This window comes from Martes martes (assembly GCF_963455335.1).
Source record: "Martes martes genome assembly, chromosome: 12".
Classification (NCBI taxonomy): domain Eukaryota; kingdom Metazoa; phylum Chordata; class Mammalia; order Carnivora; family Mustelidae; genus Martes; species Martes martes.
The window spans coordinates 23,778,203-23,795,218 of record NC_137900.1 but is presented as its reverse complement, the minus strand read 5'-3'; the positions used below and the strand labels follow the sequence as shown (position 1 = coordinate 23,795,218).

The 17,016-nt window shown below is 40.9% G+C and overlaps 1 protein-coding gene across 1 annotated transcript in view; it reads left to right on the top strand.

The window, feature by feature from the left end:
- Window positions 1-6,633: 6,633 nt before the first annotated feature.
- The window catches only part of LOC308353304 (spermatogenesis-associated protein 31D1-like), a gene marked incomplete at both ends in the record, with an annotated part of 50,210 nt that continues 39,827 nt past the window's right edge, over window positions 6,634-17,016 (top strand). Inside the window, 4 exon segments of the mRNA XM_080820177.1 lie at window positions 6,634-6,718; window positions 13,204-13,267; window positions 14,144-14,249; window positions 14,342-14,782. Of these exon segments, the coding sequence (XP_080676303.1) occupies window positions 6,634-6,718; window positions 13,204-13,267; window positions 14,144-14,249; window positions 14,342-14,782 (696 nt within the window).

Below are 17,016 nucleotides of genomic sequence, written 5' to 3'. Positions count from 1 at the left end.
AGCCAAAGGCAGAGGTTTAACCCACTAAGCCACCCAGGCACCCCCCTTCCTTAGGATTTTCTATATTACAACATCTCCTTCCTTCTCAATCTGGATGTCTTTTCTTCTTCTTGCCTAATTGCCTAGAACTTATAGTACAATGTCAAATAGTGGTGGTGAGAGAGACCTTCTTGTCTTGTTCCAGTCTTGGCGAAAATCAGGTTTGGTTTGGTTTGTTTTTTTACATGCTCACTGGACATTAGCACAACCCCAAGAAAAGTATGGTTGAAATAATTCAGATTTTGACCATGAAGTATGATATTAGCTGTGGATTTTTTCATAGATAGTCTTTATCAAGTTGAAGAGGATTCTTTTCATTTCCTAGTTTATTGAATATTTATTTATACAAAAGTATGTTAAGTTTTTTTAAAATATCCTCTCTACATTTATTGAGTTGAACATGCAGTTTCTATACTTTATTCTACTAATATCATATATTAGATTTACTGATTTTCATATGTTAAACAACTTTGTATTCTTGGGATATATCCCATTCTTGGTCATGGTGTATAATTCTTTCTATATGGGGGCACCTGGGTGGCTCAGTTGGTTAAGCATCTGCATTAGGCTCAGGTCATGATTCCAAAGTCCCAGAATTGAGCCCTGTGTCCGGTTCCCTGCTCAGGAGGGAGTCTGCTTCTCCCTCTCCCTCTACTCCTCCCCCTGTTCATGCTCTCTCGAGCTCACTCGCTCTTTCAAATACATACATAAAATCTTAAAAAAAAAAACCAAAATTCTCTCTATATGTTTGCTAGATAAAGTTTGCTTATAATATTTTTAAAAATTTGCTTTTATTTTTTATTAACACATAATGTATTATTAGCCCCAGGGGTACAGGTCTGTGAATCACCAGGTTTACACAATTCACAGCACTCACCATGGCACATACCCTCCCCAGTGTCCATAACCCAACCACCTCTCCCTCCCCCCTCCCCCCAGGAATCCGCAGTTTGTTTTGTAAGATTAAGAGTCTCTTATAGTTTGTCTCCTGCCCAATCCCATCTTGTTTCATTTTTTCCTTCCCTACCCCCCAAGCCCCCCACATATCTTCTCAAATTCTTCATATCAGGGAGAGCATATGATAATTGTCTTTCTCTGATTGATTTATTTCGCTCAGCATAATACCCTCTAGTTCCATCCACATTTTTGCAAATGGCAAGATTTCATTTCTTTTGATGGCTGCATAGTATTCCATTGTAGATATATACCACATCTTCTTTATCCATTCATCTGTTGATGGACATCTAGGTTCTTTCCATAGTTTGGCTATTGTGGACATTGCTGCTATAAACATTCAGGTGCACTTGCCCCTTCGGATCACTACATTTTTATCTTTATGGTAAATACCCAGTAGTGCAATTGCTGGGTCGTAGGTTAGCTCTATTTTCAACTTTCTGAGGAACCTCCATTCTGTTTTCCACAGTAGCTGCACCAGCTTGGATTCCCACCAACAGTGTAGGAGGGCTCCCCTTTCTCCGCATCCTTGCCAACATCCGTCATTTCCTGACTTGTTAATTTTACCCATTCTGACTGGTGTGAGGTGGTATCTTGTTGTGGTTTTGATTTGTATTTCCCTGATGCCAAGTGGTGTGGAGCACTTTTTCATGTGTCTGTTGGCCATCTGGATGTCTTCTTTTCAGAAATGTCTATTCATGTCCTCTGCCCATTTCTTGATTGGATTATTTGTTCTTTGGATGTTGAGTTGGATAAGTTCTTTATAGATTTTGGATACTAGCCCTTTATCTGATACGTCGTTTGCAAATATCTTCTCCCATCCTGTCAGTTGTCTTTTGGTTTTGTTCACTGTTTCCTTTGCTGGGCAAAAACTTTGGATCTTGATGATGTCCCAATAGTTCATTTTTGCCCTTGTTTCCCTTGACTTTGATGCTGTTTCTTGGAAGAAGTTGTTGTGGCTGAGGATGAAGAGGTTACTGCCTGTGTTCTCCTCAAGGATTCGGGTGGATTCCTTTCTCAAATTGAGATCCTTCATCTGTTTGGAATCTGTTTTTGTGTGTGGTGTAAGGAAATGGTCCAGTTTCATTCTTCTGCATGTATTTGTCCAATTTTCCCAACACCATTTGTTGAAGAGACTGTCTTTTTTCCATTTCCATTTTTTCCATTCCAGCTTTGTTGAAGATTAGTTGACCATAGAGTTAAGGGTCCATTTCTGGGCTCTTTATTCTGTTCCACTGATCTATGTGTCTGTTTTTGTGACAGTACCATACTGTCTTGATGATGACAGCTTTGAAATAGAACTTGAAGTCTGGAATTGTGACGCCACCAACTTTGGATTTCTCTTTCAACATTCCTCTGGCTATTCAATGTCTTTTCTGGTTCCATATAAATTTTAGGATTATTTGTTCCATTTCTTTGAAAAAAATGGATGGTATTTTGATAGGCATTGCCTTAAATGTGTATATTGCTTTAGATAGCATAGACATTCTCACAATATTTATTCTTCCAATCCATAAGCATGGAACGTTTTTCCATTTCTTTGTGTCTTCCTCAATTTCCCTCATGAGTACATTATAGTTTTCTGAGTACAGATTCTTTGCCTCTTTGGTTAGGCTTATTCCTAGGTCTCTTATGGTTTTGGGTGAAATTGTAAATGGGATCGACTCCTTAATTTCTTTTTCTTCTGTCTTGCTGTTGGTGTAGAGAAATGCAACTGATTTCTGTGCATTGATTTTATATCCTGGCAGTTTACTGAATTCCTGTACAAGTTCTAGCAGATTTGGAGTGGAGTCTTTTGGGTTTTCCACATAAAGTATCATATCATCTGCAAAGAGTGATAGTTTTACTTCTTTGCCGATGTGGATGCCTTTAATTTCTTTTTGTTGTCAGATTGCTGAGGCTAGGACTTCTAGTGCTATGTGGAACAACAGTGGTGATAGTGGATATCCCTGCTGTGTTCCTGACCTTAGGGGAAAAGCTTTCAGTTTTTCCCCATTGAGAATGATATTTGCTATGGGTTTTTCGTAGATGGCTTTGATGATATTGAGGTACGTACCTTCTATCCCGGCACTGTTAAGAGTTTTGATCAAGAAAGGATGCTTTACTTTGTCAAATGCTTTTTCAGCATCTATTGAGAGTATCATATGGTTCTTGTTCTTTCTTTTATTAATGTACTGTATCACATTGATGGATTTGCAGATGTTGAAACAACCTTGCAGCCCAGGAATAAATCCCACTTGGTCATAGTGAATAACCCTTTTAATGTACTGTGGGATCCTATTGGCTAGTATTTTGGTGAGAATTTTCACATCTGATGGATATTGGTCTGTAATTTTCTTTTTTGATGGGGTCTTTGTCTGGTTTTGGGATCACGGTGATGCTGGCCTCATAAAGAGAGTTCAGAAGTTTTCCTTCCATTTCTATTTTTTTGGACAGTTTCAGGAGAATAGGAATTAATTCTTCTTTAAATGCTTGGTAGAATTCCCCTGGGAAGCCATCTGGCCCTGGGCTCTTGTTTGTTGGGAGATTTTTGATGACTGCTTCAATCTCCTTACTGGTTATGAGTGTTCAGGTTTTCTGTTTCTTCCTGGTTCAGTTGTGGTAGTTTATATGTCTCTAGGAATGCATCCATTTCTTCCAGATTGTCAAATTTGCTGGCATATAGTTGCTCATAATATGCTCTTGTAATTGTTTGTATTTCTTTGGTGTTGGTTGTGATTTCTCCTCTTTCATTCATGATTTTATTTACTTGGGTCCTTTCTCTGTTCTTTTTGATAAGTCTGGCCAGGGGTTTATCAATTTTATCATTTCAAAGAACCAGCTCCTAGTTTTATTGATTTGTTCTATTTTTTTTTTTTTGGTTCCTATTTCATTGATTTCTGCTCTGATCTTTATTATTTTTCTTCTCCTGCTGGGTTTAGGTTTTCTTTGTTGTTCTTTCTCCAGCTCCTTTAGGTGTAGGGTTAGGTTGTATACTTGAGACCTTTCTTGTTTCTTGAGAAAGACATGTATCACTATATATTTTCCTTTCAGGACTGCTTTTGCTGTGTCCCACAGATTTTGAACAGTTGTGTTTTCATTATTATTATATTATATTATATTATGTTATATTATATTATATATTATATATATTACATATACATTTATATATTATTATATATATTATTATTTCATTCATTATTATACTAATAGTTGGAAATGGTAAAGAAAGAACATGTCCCTGCTCTAAGGAATTTCCTACTGTTTCTCATTAAAACTTCAGCCTTTGGGCTTCTTGGCATAATGTCTTTCCCATAGCATTTTCAGGAGGGAGGGTGCGGATGAGGGAGAAGGAAGAAAGAAGTGAGCAAGCAAGCAATGGTTTGCTCAGGCAAGGGCTGCAGTGTGCAATGCTGGCATAACTTGCCACGGGGCAAAGGCTGCTTCAATCCAAAATGCCTCTTCTGTCAGCTGCTCAGTTCAGACTTAGAGATACTGAGGTAAAGAGTGGGACTGCAGGGAAAGGATGGAGGGGTAGAGATGAACTTGAAAAATAAGCCCATCTGGGGGTAGCTGCGTGGCTCAGGTGGTAAAGTGTCTGACTTTTAGTTTCAGCCCAGGTCAGGATCTCCGAATCTTGGGATTGAGCCCCACATCAGGCTCCCCACACAGCACAGAGTCTACTTCTCACCCTCACCTCCCTCTGTCCCTCCCCTCGATCGTGCATACACTCTCTCCCACTCTCTCTGAAATGGATGAATGAATCTTTTTAAAAAAGAAAGAAAAGAAAAATAAGCTCATTTCTTCAGGGCCCATCTCAGAGCCATAAATACATGGAGGGCAAGCCTTTTCTTGGCCGATAGAAAAATGATAGTAACTTTAAAGTTGCCACAGAAATGTGGTATGTTGTTTTGGAGTGTTTCAGCATTTGGAAGGAGGTACAAGAGATGTACAGGGATATTTCTAGATTCTGCTAAATAACTGAAAGGTTTTTGGTACATATATTACACCCTAGAAGCATTTAAAAATGCTCTTTGATCTTTTCAAAACTGATTCCCAAGACACAAGTAATCTCAAAAACTTAGAATATCTGAAAAAGTTTCTTAGTGGCTGTGGTTCTTCTTACGTGTCGACCTGGTGAGGCTACTGTACTCAAGTATTCGTCATACATGTCTAGATATTGCTGTGAAGGTATTTTGTAAATCAGAGTAGCATTTAAATCAGTAGACTCTACGTAAAGTACATTACCCTCCATAATGTGGGCACGACTCACCCCATTAACTGAAGACAGTAAGATAAAGACTGACCTCCCCAAGGAAGAAGGCATTCTGCCAGCAGACTGCCATCACACTCCGGGGCCACACTGACTCTTCCCTGGTCTCCAGCCTCCTGGTCTACCCCCCTGCAGAGCTGGGACTCGCCTGCCTCCACAATCAATGAGCCAACTCCTTAAAATAAATTTTCTCTCTCTCTCTCTCTCTCTCTCTCTCTCCCTCACACACACACACACACACACACACACACACACACACACACACACTTTATTGTTTCTGTTTCTCTAGGGAACCCTAAATAACATGGTGATTTGAATCATTGCACTTTGGTGCTAAAAACGCACACAAAAATTTACCAGCTTCACATTATATGCAAACTAGCACTGCCTAAAAGAATTAAAAAAGATTATTCAACTTACTCAGTTGAATAAATTGAATTCAATAAGAACTGAATTACTTTTCAGTTGCTGAGCAACAACTTTAAGTGTCATTCGGCGGAGTAGGTCACTTTTTAAGGCCCAAACGCTCAGCTAGATCATAATATTTTTAATTGTTGCCAGGGCTCATTAGGATTGTAACAACCTGTCTGAAAGATATGCAGACTTTTGCGGACTGACAGATTTTCACTGGCCTGGAGACAGCTTATTCACTGTAATCTATTAGCAGCAAGGTGATGCATTATCCCTTTAGACCAGTACAAAGCCTCCAAATCGATACACACGGAACCAACCTCACTCAAGATCCTGGCTTTGTGCCTTGCTCTAGCCCCTCGTGAATCTGTACTCAAGACCAGGACTGCTCTGCCACAGTTGTGTTCCTAGAGCATTAATTAGCTCATAGGTGAGTGATGGTAAAGTAGAACTTGTACTTCCCAACATATTAATGCTGTGCCTCTCCCTCCCGCCCAGTAACAGCCACCAAATGCAAGTCCATTCCCAAAGCTGAAGCAGCAGACTGCAGTAAATACAGTGTGGGACACAATGTCCACTTGACTTGGGGCCTTCCTTTTGGCACAGACTGTCCACGTGCTTTGTCTTGGTTCTCTCAGAGCTTTATGCATTTTGTCCTTCGCCCCATAACTCAGCAGCCACAACCTACACACCTTCTTCATCAAGCTTCCTTCATCTTCAAAAAAATTAACTACAAAATCCTGTACTTTTATTTTTTAAAACTATCTACAGGGATTCCTAGACTGTTATATTTGTGTGTCTGTTAAGACTCTAACATGACTTTTTTTTTATTGTCCTAGTATCTTATTAAGATTGTTACTGTTTTTTTGAGTGTTCCCATTACAAAGGTGTACAATACTGAGTGGTCAGCCCCATCCTTTTTTTTTTTTTTTTTTTCATATGTCCTGTGTGTTTGCAGAATATTACGTTTTTCGGGAATGCATGCACCATGTTCGAACAAGAATGCCTGCACTGTAATTCATTTGTTAACATCCCCAAGCAAACATTATCTGCCAGACGGAGGTATGTGCTATGCCATGTATCCCTGAGGAGGGAAAGAAAAAGTATTTTGCATCACAAACACTAACACTGGTTTATAACATTTCTGTCAGAAAACATGACATACGAATGTCCTCAAACATGGATATTCTAAGCAAATGTCGGGTGACTCTTCTGGAATTCGTCCAGCCCAGCCCAGAGCAAACTGTGACTCTGTTCTGTGGAGGCAAGATTTACGAAGTGGCTGACACCGCTGACAGCAGGCGACACTTTCACCCTGGCACGCGGGTTTTCGAATGAATAACTCACTTGTGCTTTTTTGCTTTATATCCAGACATTTAAAAAATACTCTTGATCAAAGATATCACTATAACAAAACAGCCACTTGAACATGCTCCGTATTTTTAGAATTATAAATAATCACAATGGGGTTTCATGGTTGAACCTTCTCATAAAATGTCCCAAAACTAAATTCTAAAAAATTGAAATTGAAGGGAGTGGTTGCCCTTGATATGTATGTCTGTGTGTAGGGATGGTGCCCTTAAAATATGTCATTATCTCAGGGTCCCTGGGTGACTCACTCAGTTAAGTGTCTGCCTTTGGCTCAGGTCATGATCTCAGGGTCCTGGGATAGAGCCCCGAATCCACATCAGGCTTTCTGCTCAGTAGGGAGTCTGCCTCTCCAGCTCCCTCTGCCCCTCCCCCCTGCTCATGCTCTTTCTCTCAAATAAATAAAATCTTTTAAATGAATAAATAAGAGTGTGTCATTATCTCAAGTGTTTCTGCTTGCTCACCCACAAACAGCAAGTAAGGGTGCATTAAAGGGACAAAGCTTGAAAGAACCTGTACTTTGGACAGCTCAAAAACAAAAGACAAAAGCTAAGACATAGAACTTTGGTACCTTCTCAATTTCTCATCTCTGTAAAAAAAAAAATTCCTATTTCTTTTAAGTTTTTTTCTTGTGGTGAGAAACATACAGGAACTCTACCTTCTTTTTATTTATTTATTTTTAAAGATTTTATTTATTTGACAGACAGAGATTACAAGCAGGCAGAGAGAGAGAGGAGGAAGTAGGCTCTCCACTGAGCAGAGAGCCCGATTCGGGGCTCGATCCCAGAACCCTGGGATCATGAGCTGAAGGCAGAGGCTTTAACCCACTGAGCCACCCAGGCACCCCGGAAATCTATCTTCTTAACAAAACTTTTACAGGACACTACTGTTGACACATTTTCGTAAAGCAAATCTCCTTTCATCCTGAATGACTGAGAAGCTATACCCATCAAACAACAACTCCCCATTCTCCCCTCGCCTTGCCCCTACACCTACCTTTCTACTTCTCCTTCCAAGAGTTTGACTACTAAGGTACTTCATACAAATAGAATCATGCATTATTTGTCCTTCTTTGACTAGCTTATTTCACTTAGTGTAATTCTTCAAGGTTCATCTATGATGCCTATTGTAGGATATTCCTTATTTCTTAAAGCTGAATGATATTCTATTGTAGGTATTTATCTTTTCTTCATCCAGTCATCTGTCAGTGGGCACTTAGATTGCTTCCACCTCTTGGCTACAGTGAATAATGCTACAATGACCATGGGAGTTTCTGTAAGCTATGAGTCATCCACATGATTCCAAATGTGTGCAAATTAGTCTGTATTTTATTACGTCAAAATGAAAATTAAAACGTACGGTATTCTAAGATTCCCAAGTATACATGTAAAGACCCCAAAAGGTCTGTAGCCCCTGATCTGAGAACCACAGAGAAATGTGCCTAGGCTGGGGTATGCACCAGGAGGTATAGTTTCATTGATTATACTGCAATCCTAGGTCCTTCAGGTATCAACTCCCATGTACTTAAAAAACTGAGACAATACGCTCATTGGAGGTCAGGGTCAAGTCTACAAAGTCTCTCTAGTGCCTAGGATGCTGGCAGGCACATTGGGTGAATGAGAAAAAGAACTGAAGAAACATGTTCAAACTACTGCATCTGTAGATCTTTTCATAAGACATACAAAGCCCTTAGGGGTCAAAATTCACTGTGCTCCTTTTATAACTGCTCTGACAAAAGCAATTATAATTTGGAAAATCCCCAATATTTACACGTTGAAGCAATGGAATTCCTTTTTGAGGAACTAATAAGGAGATCATGTGTCATACATATATTCCCCCGTGACAACTTTCCTCTGGAATATAGTGTTTGCTTTCTATTTTACAACCTGATATAAGACTAATATCACCAGATAGAAGGAGGCTGAATATCCATGATGAGGAACCTCTTCCCATCTCTCCCGTCCAACTACATACTGCAATGGGGAGCTAGCCAAGATTTAACAAGTTACCCATGAAGCAAGAATGTATACTCCATACACCATTTTAGAAGGAAAAAAACCCCAGGCATTTGAATCTCTTTCTCATCCCCGACAGGGTCCCGTTTCTGCTGGCAGCCTCCAAAGCTCCATTCAAGGCAGATCAGCGCGATACGGCTACTTCCATTTCCCACATGAAGTTAAGATTATGTAACCCAGACAGAAATGAAGAAACAGGCAAAAATGTTTCCATTCTCAAAGTGACAGAGTAGTACTAGGACCATGAATTTGATCAGTGATTTAGGAGAGGAGTCAATCAAAACTTCAGGTTAAAAGACAGTTAAGAGAACAGTCTGTGGTTCCTGGAATGCAGTCTTCCCAGGATACCCCACTTTAAGCCTTTTTCTTTGCGTCCACACCATAAGGAAAGGATAAATAATCTCTTATCAAGAACTTGACAACAAAATACTGAACTCACAGTCTGAGCAGGGCCCGTAACCATCCGGTCAGACAGATAATCCTCCAAGGACGGGATGGCCAGAACATGTTTCTGGGGCCAGGAGGCCAAAATGAAATCATTACCTTGAAATAAAATTCAAATATCAAAACCAGGAGAGACCACAAACAAGTAGAGCTCATAAAAACCAAGCCATGTACAGACTCCTACAAAGCCCAGGAGCAAGGCCCATAAGGTCTAAGGCACAGCTGTGGTCTTCTCAACAGACGGGTTTCTTCTACTCAGCAGTGGGGTAATGACACTCAGAATTATAGTAGAGAATACACTCAAGACGAAAAAAGGAAAAGCAGCAGACCAACAACAGTTAGAAGATATGTATCTATAAAGACCCCACTTCTGAACCCAGAAAAAGCAGAGAATTCTGGAAAGAATGTAGTCAGAACACTGAGAGATCCCAAAGCCAGGGCCAGAGGTAAATATCACACATTGGCAAAAACACGCTTAATCCTCTTCCAGGACTGGGGGCCAACCCACTGCCGTGCCTCAAGGCTGGAACAAGTCTGTACCTCCTTGGATGAACACCAGATAATGCTCCTGCCAAATGAGTGAAGAATGTATCTTCAAATACTACAAACACCATCCAAAGCATCAAGATGCTCACATTCTGAGGATACTCAAGAGCTAAAATCAACTAGAGCAGAGCTGATTTGCCTCCCCCATCACAAGGTGGCTCATGGCAATGAACTTGTTCAGTGGAAAGAGACAGGAAACTGTGGCACTATCCAATCTGTCCATCTGTCTGTTGATCTCTGTCTTTTCCTTCCCCTCACCCTTCCCGCTCCACATCTCCAGCCCTCTGAGTTTCTGTTTCTCTGCCTTTATCTGCCCTCTGCCTTCCCATTTTAGGAAGCACATAACGGAAGAGAAGGGGGTTCGTGAAGCAACCATGTTATTAGGGAAAAAGGCGATCAGACTGGAAAGGGCTAATGTGGAACCCGAGAGGGGGAAATGTAAAAGAAACCCTGACCAGTGTGGAAACTATCCTTCTGCTTACTTGTAGCTACATGTTTTAAAAATGTCCTGCATAAGTGGGATTGGTGTTCAGCCACTGATCTTTTTCTCCTGATTTTTATAATCATCACTACAGTTACACGAATATGCTGAAGTACACTGTTTTTGACAACCCATACACAGATCACAAGTGGGTAATTTTGGTTCTTCTCAATTAAATTCAGTTTCTACATGATCAAAAGAAAAGCCTCCCCTTCAACAGTGTGTATGCGTGTGTGTGTGCGTGCACGTGCGCGCATGTGAAGATCAGAAACCAAGAGAAACAGCTGAGTAGAGGGGATAGATTTTGGTATCTGAACAACAAACAGCCTAGCCCTGCCTGGCAGGTCACCAATCACACTAACGCCTGTTACATTACAAGCACCAGCCTGGGTCTGTCCCTGATCTGGCCACTGTGGCCGTACCTGCGTCCACGCACAAATCCAGGGTGCCACTCGTGCCAGCCGGATCCTCGTGATTCTGTTTGTGAAAAACATGCGGTTCTAACTTGATTTATCGAAGTGAAATCAATTCACAAATATTATTTACAACTGCAAAAGATGGAGTTGAGAAAACTCTGAAAAATTTTAGGTCCAACTAGAGGTGAGAGGTTTGCCATCCCACTACCCCGGTAAAATGTTTACACACTTACACACACACATACACACACACACACACACACACACCCCATTTCCCTCCTTTCTTGCCAAACTTGGAACACCATGACCAGGTCACAGCAGAATGTTAAAAAAAAAAAAAAAAAAAAGGAGAATCAACAAAAGAAATAAAGAAAATACACATACCATGAACTGCATTCTCAGTATAGGAATCAAGGAATCAAAGAACATCAGTTTATTCTGTTCATTTTGCAAACATTTACTGAGCACATATATTAAGTATCTACTAGGTACAAAACTCCCTTTCATAACACCACTGACACAAAAATTGGCCAGACTAGGTTATTACAAGTCTGTTCTCTCTCACCCAACATGTTCTCCCCACTTCATGGAGGGTTCTTGGCCTTGTACAATCTTCCTTCCTGAATTCTCTTCTATAACCACATTGCCTTGCCCATTGTGGTTTCAAACGTTGCCTGACCTAATTCCAGGTCACCAGGAAGTGGTGATGGCCATCCTGCCCCGCAAGAAGATTTACACCTGCCTAGCTCAGGCTAACAGTCACTTGACTACTGAAGACATTCCCCTTTAGGGGAAGGAGTCTTTCTATCTTCTACAAAAACAAACAAACAAACAAACAAAAAAACAAACGAACAAACAAAAAAAACCAACTGAATAGTGAATTGACACACATCCCAGAGACCATTTTCATCCTTTTACAGTGCAACCTTATTTCTTCTCTAAGACCACAATATTGATGACTAGGGAGTTTAACCCAAACGTGTTTAATATTTTTAAACCAGGAGTTTGATTGGTCTTACAACTGGAAATTCTGTCAACACTACCACATTTTGCCTTATAGGAGCCAAACATTCTAATATCTGATAACTAATCTTCTCAACCTGGACATGAAAACCCCCCGGATAAGCACTGGACAAGAAGCCACCAGGGATGCCAGATGAGAAAAAAAGCCACCAGATGAAGTGGCACACTTTCCTAGAGAAACAATTTTCCCAGTGGAGGAAAACATATTTTGTACTAAAATAAGCCCCAATATATCATGGAGTTAAAATGAACAAACACATGAACTTTTTACAAATAAAAACTCAAGGCTTCAAAGACGGCTCCTGGTTACTATTGGGCTATGTTTGCTATATATGGAATTTCTTGCAAATAACCCTCTTATCTTTAAATGTTCTTTGATGAAATTTTTGAGAAATGTTTCACCCACACTATAAACTTCTTGAAGGCATGAACTACATCTCATCCTTCTCTTTGTCCCCAGGGACCTAGGGCAGGACCTACGACAGTGTCTGACACAAAATAAGCACTCACTAACGTCTGCAGAATTAATTTGGCTGAAATAATGCCAACAGCATTATTGATAATAAATGCTTTTTACCGCATTCGGATGAGAGGAAGGGAAGGTGAACAGCTGTATGAGGAAGTGGAATAGAAGCAATCGGATTTACCAAAAACAGTTACTGGCTGCCATGGTAACAATCAGATGAAGCAACTCAGTTTAGCTCTTTTCCACTTGAACAAGCACAGGAAGGCAAATATTGTACTTGTTAATCTCCAATCACAAGGGGGTGTGGCTTAAAATACAAGTCTGCCAGGTGACACTGGTGCCTATTAAATTTAATAACCTTTGAAGAGTTTGGAAAGGCATCATGATAATAACAATATCAGCAGTAATATTAAAACCTCGTTTCTATACTTATACTAAGAAGACCATCCTAATCCTTTCAAGGTTAAGTGTCAAATATTTGCTGCTGAGACTTAACAACTGTAAAAAATAGATATGGTGTAGGTTCGTGAGTAAAACACCGCGTGGCTTCACCTTCCCTGATTCTTAAAATTGTTGCCTTTTGTAATTAGTTGGACCTAAACCAAGTTACAGATAAAAGATAATTCCAAGAATATAGTTTATAGCGATGCTTACAACTTCCCCAGTGGAGAGATTGTATTTTAACTCATTTGTAAATAATAGGAAAGGTGAGTATCACACCCACTTTCTCTACACCATCCTTCTCATACTTCCAGTGAGTCATTCTCCATGCCTCACTCTCCAAACAGGAGGTAGGAGCTGGGAGGAGGAGGAGGTGGGACTCCCAAGCCAGCAGGTCCAAGCTGTGAATGGGTGAGTAAGACCACTGATCCTCCCAGGGCTATTTGGTTTTCTGAGTTTTATGTCTAAGATATGCAAGCTGCCTTTCATCCATAATCCAAACAGCAGGAATACATTTTACAGCATTAACATGTTTAGAGTGTCTGAGGAAGAAGTGAATACAGCAGTTCAACACACACACCATGACAGGAGGAAAGCACAGACACAAATTACTCTTGAATAAAACCTAAGCATCTTTCCACGCCTGGCCCTGCAGGCATTTCCTTTCCCCCCGAGAATTAAGTTAGTAACTTGATATCATTTCTGTCGGAGCCATAGAGAATTTATTATATAACTTTATCATTTTATTCCATTGTATAAAACAGAGTTTTTCAGTTCAACAACATATGGGATCAAATCCCTGCTCTTTCATTAATCAGTCAAGTTCCTTAAAGTCATGGGTCTATATTTCTGGGTCTAAATTTCTCCAATTAGAAACGAGAAAAATCCACATCCAGGGGTTGTTGCAAAAATTAAATGAACGAACTCTGTAAAATGCCTAATACATGGTAGGTATCAATGAGTATGTAAGTCCAACAATACAAATGCCCAACATGTTTCGTCTTCTATGTTGTAGGAAAAACAACAAATACAAGAACTACTACATATCGGGGATGCCAATTTGACAATCCACAGCTCACAGCTGCGGGGTGCAGCGAGGGGCCCCTGCTAGAAGGTGCGATGAGATCTGGAGGGCGCTCCTAAACTCTGGGAACAAACTCTTGATGCTGCGGATTTCACTGCGGCCCCAGTAATTAATAAAGTGACTTTTGCAAGGCTCAGAAGTGAGCAGGGGAAACTTTCTCCCCAAACCCTGACTCTGAACGCACTCCCTTTCTTCAACTCTAGGGGATCTCCCCTCGGAATAGTTGGACGGAGAAAAGCAACTCAAAGAAGAGCTGGGTCGCATAGGTCTGCTCACTCTGCGGGTGAAGAGGGAGATGCCAGCGCACTGGTGAGGGCAGGTAACACCATCCTCACCTCCCGCCCTCCAACCCACACACGCACCTGGGAATGAGTTTGGCCTGGTCTCCAAGTCGCGCCTAGAAGTCCTGCCAAGGCTGGCTGGCGCTCGCCCGACCCCAGGGGGCTGCCAGTGCGTCCCCGTCGCCCCCGTCGGCCTCGTCTGGCTGGTTCGGCCGCTTGCAGGAATGTCCGCGCAGGGCGGGGCGCTCCTACGCTAGTCCCGCGTGTGGTCTTTTCCCGCCCGGGAGCGGAACTCCGCGTACAGCACAGCAGCCGCCGCCCGAGATTGAGCGCCCCGCGGGGCGGCCCTCACCCTTTCTGCTTGGGCCCGGCTCCGCCCAGCCAGGTAGGAGGGCGCGTGGCTGGAGCTCCCAGGCCTCCGGAGCCCGCTGTCTCTTCTGCGCCAGGCTCCAGCCGGCCGAGACCGAGTTCTGGCCTCTTGGACTTGGGATACCCGGCCAGAATCGGGGGTTCAGCGGTACCGTTTGCCAGGATCTTTGGAGTAAAACACTGGTTGCTCGGGTAAAGCCAAGAACTAGCAGGAGTGGGACGCCTGGGTGGCTCAGTTGGTTAAGCAGCTGCCTTCGGCTCAGGTCATGATCCCAGCGCCCTGGGATCGAGTCCCACATCGGGCTCCTTGCTCAGCAGGGGTCCTGCTTCTCCCTTTGCCTGCCACTCTGTCTGCTTGTGCTCACTCTCGCTCCTCTCTCTCTCTCTCTGACAAATAAATAAATAAATAAATCTTAAAAAAAAAAAAAAAAAGCTGAATAGATTTCTATTTCATTATAAAAAAAAAAAAAAACTAGTAGGAGTGTGCAAAGCTAACTGGACAAAAGGAATAAAGGAAGATAGGGGTAGGACTCCAAATTGGTTAACGTTATGCGTATTTCAGTCTCTTGTTATTCCGGAATTTTGGTAAACGTCTGCATATACAAGCTTTCTTGCAAACTTATCTACGAGATTTACCAGAACACCCCATTTTCTGATTTTACTGACTTTCCTTAATCCATGTCCTCCTAACATTAAGTTCCAACTGGTTAATACACATCAGAAATCATATAGATCTTCCAGATCCCTGCATCTGAATAATTGTTCTCGGTCCTTGTCTCCACAACCTGAGAAAGAATTAGTAATCAAAATCCTTTGGCAGGCAGCGATAGTTATAAACTAGGGTGATTTTTGTTATTTTTTCTAGATAAATCTTAGAGAAATCTTATGTCCAAGTGCATGTTACCCTTTGATTTTAAACACTTATTTCAGCAGTGCTATTGTTTCTTTAATACTGACTGCTTAATGGGTACAAGCTCTTAAAAATTCGATCATTTTGATCTTACTTTTTTTTCAATCTTACCCTGTTTCCAAGAGACCCTCCTCACTCTGTCATGTGACTTATGCATATGTTCCCTCCAGTGATTCTAATAGCCTGTGAAAATGCATTTGGGTTATTTTTACTGTATTTACATTATCCATTCTCTCCACCCTTTAGACTTTCATTTATGTACAGCCATTCCTTTTAGTTATGACTCTGTGTTTCCATTTTTATCTCATTCTGGATTTTCTTCATTGCTTATTACTTTGATTTTTTTTATTATGATTAAAATAAAGTAGGGGATTTGACAGACATCCCTCCAGGCTGGTGTTCTTAAACATAAGACTAAGTGCTAACCATCTGAGGAACTGTTAATTCTTGAATAGTACAATAAACAGAGTCAATGCTCAGCATCTATCAAGCCATAAATATCACTGATAATTATCATCTATAAATTTAACTAGTAAATTATGAGAGGCATTCCATTAGAGGCCCTGATCTTAGCAGTCTAATTGCTAAGTGAATATAGTTCCATTCAAGTGGACAGCTAACACTTCAAAATGAATTTTATCATTATTGCAATATAAGTTATTATTGATTTTGAGTTTATGTGCCTTCCTGTTTATTCTAAAGATTGATTTTTCCATATAAGGGAAGGAGTAGCTAGCTAGATGATGCCCTTAAAGCTTTAGAAATAGACTTGTTAAACTCAACCTTTCAAGTATTATTATCATTATACTGTTAGTAATTACTAAATATCTGTAGTTTTCAAAATAGATGAGTTAATATTTTTAACTGCTTAGACAGAAGTGCTTTCTTGAAGACTGCTCCTCCAACTTCATTCCTGAATTCACTTTGACCATTGCCCTCAGTTTCTAAATTCTTGTATTTTTTGACCTGCTTTGCCCTTTCACTGAGTCCCTTGACTAAAAAGTCATCAAGAAATACAGATCCTTGCAAATGTCTTGTGTACACATCTTTTCATTTCCCGTGATAATGATCAACTCCAAACCCACTCTAAGTGATCTACCACTGCATAACAACACAACAATCACTTAGTCATTTAAAACAACAACCATTTCATTTGTTCATGGTCATTAACTTGGGCAGGGTTGGGTAAGTAGTTTTTCTGCAGGCTTGCCTAAGATTATGTAGTCATGGTGGTTTCACTGTGGTTACATGGTGTTAGAAGGCCTCACTCATCTCTGGAAGTTGGTGTTGGTTGTTAGTTGGACCATATGTCTTCAAAAGGCTATCATGGGCTTTGTTACATGGGGAAAATGTTCCAAGAGGCTAAGTCCCAACACACAAATGCATTTCAAGCCTCAGCTTATGTCATGGGTGCTGATATTCCATTGATCAAGGCAAGCCAACATGGCCAACAAGGCAAGCCAACATACCCTCAGTGTGGGAGGGACTATATACAGGATCACAGAGAGACGGACTT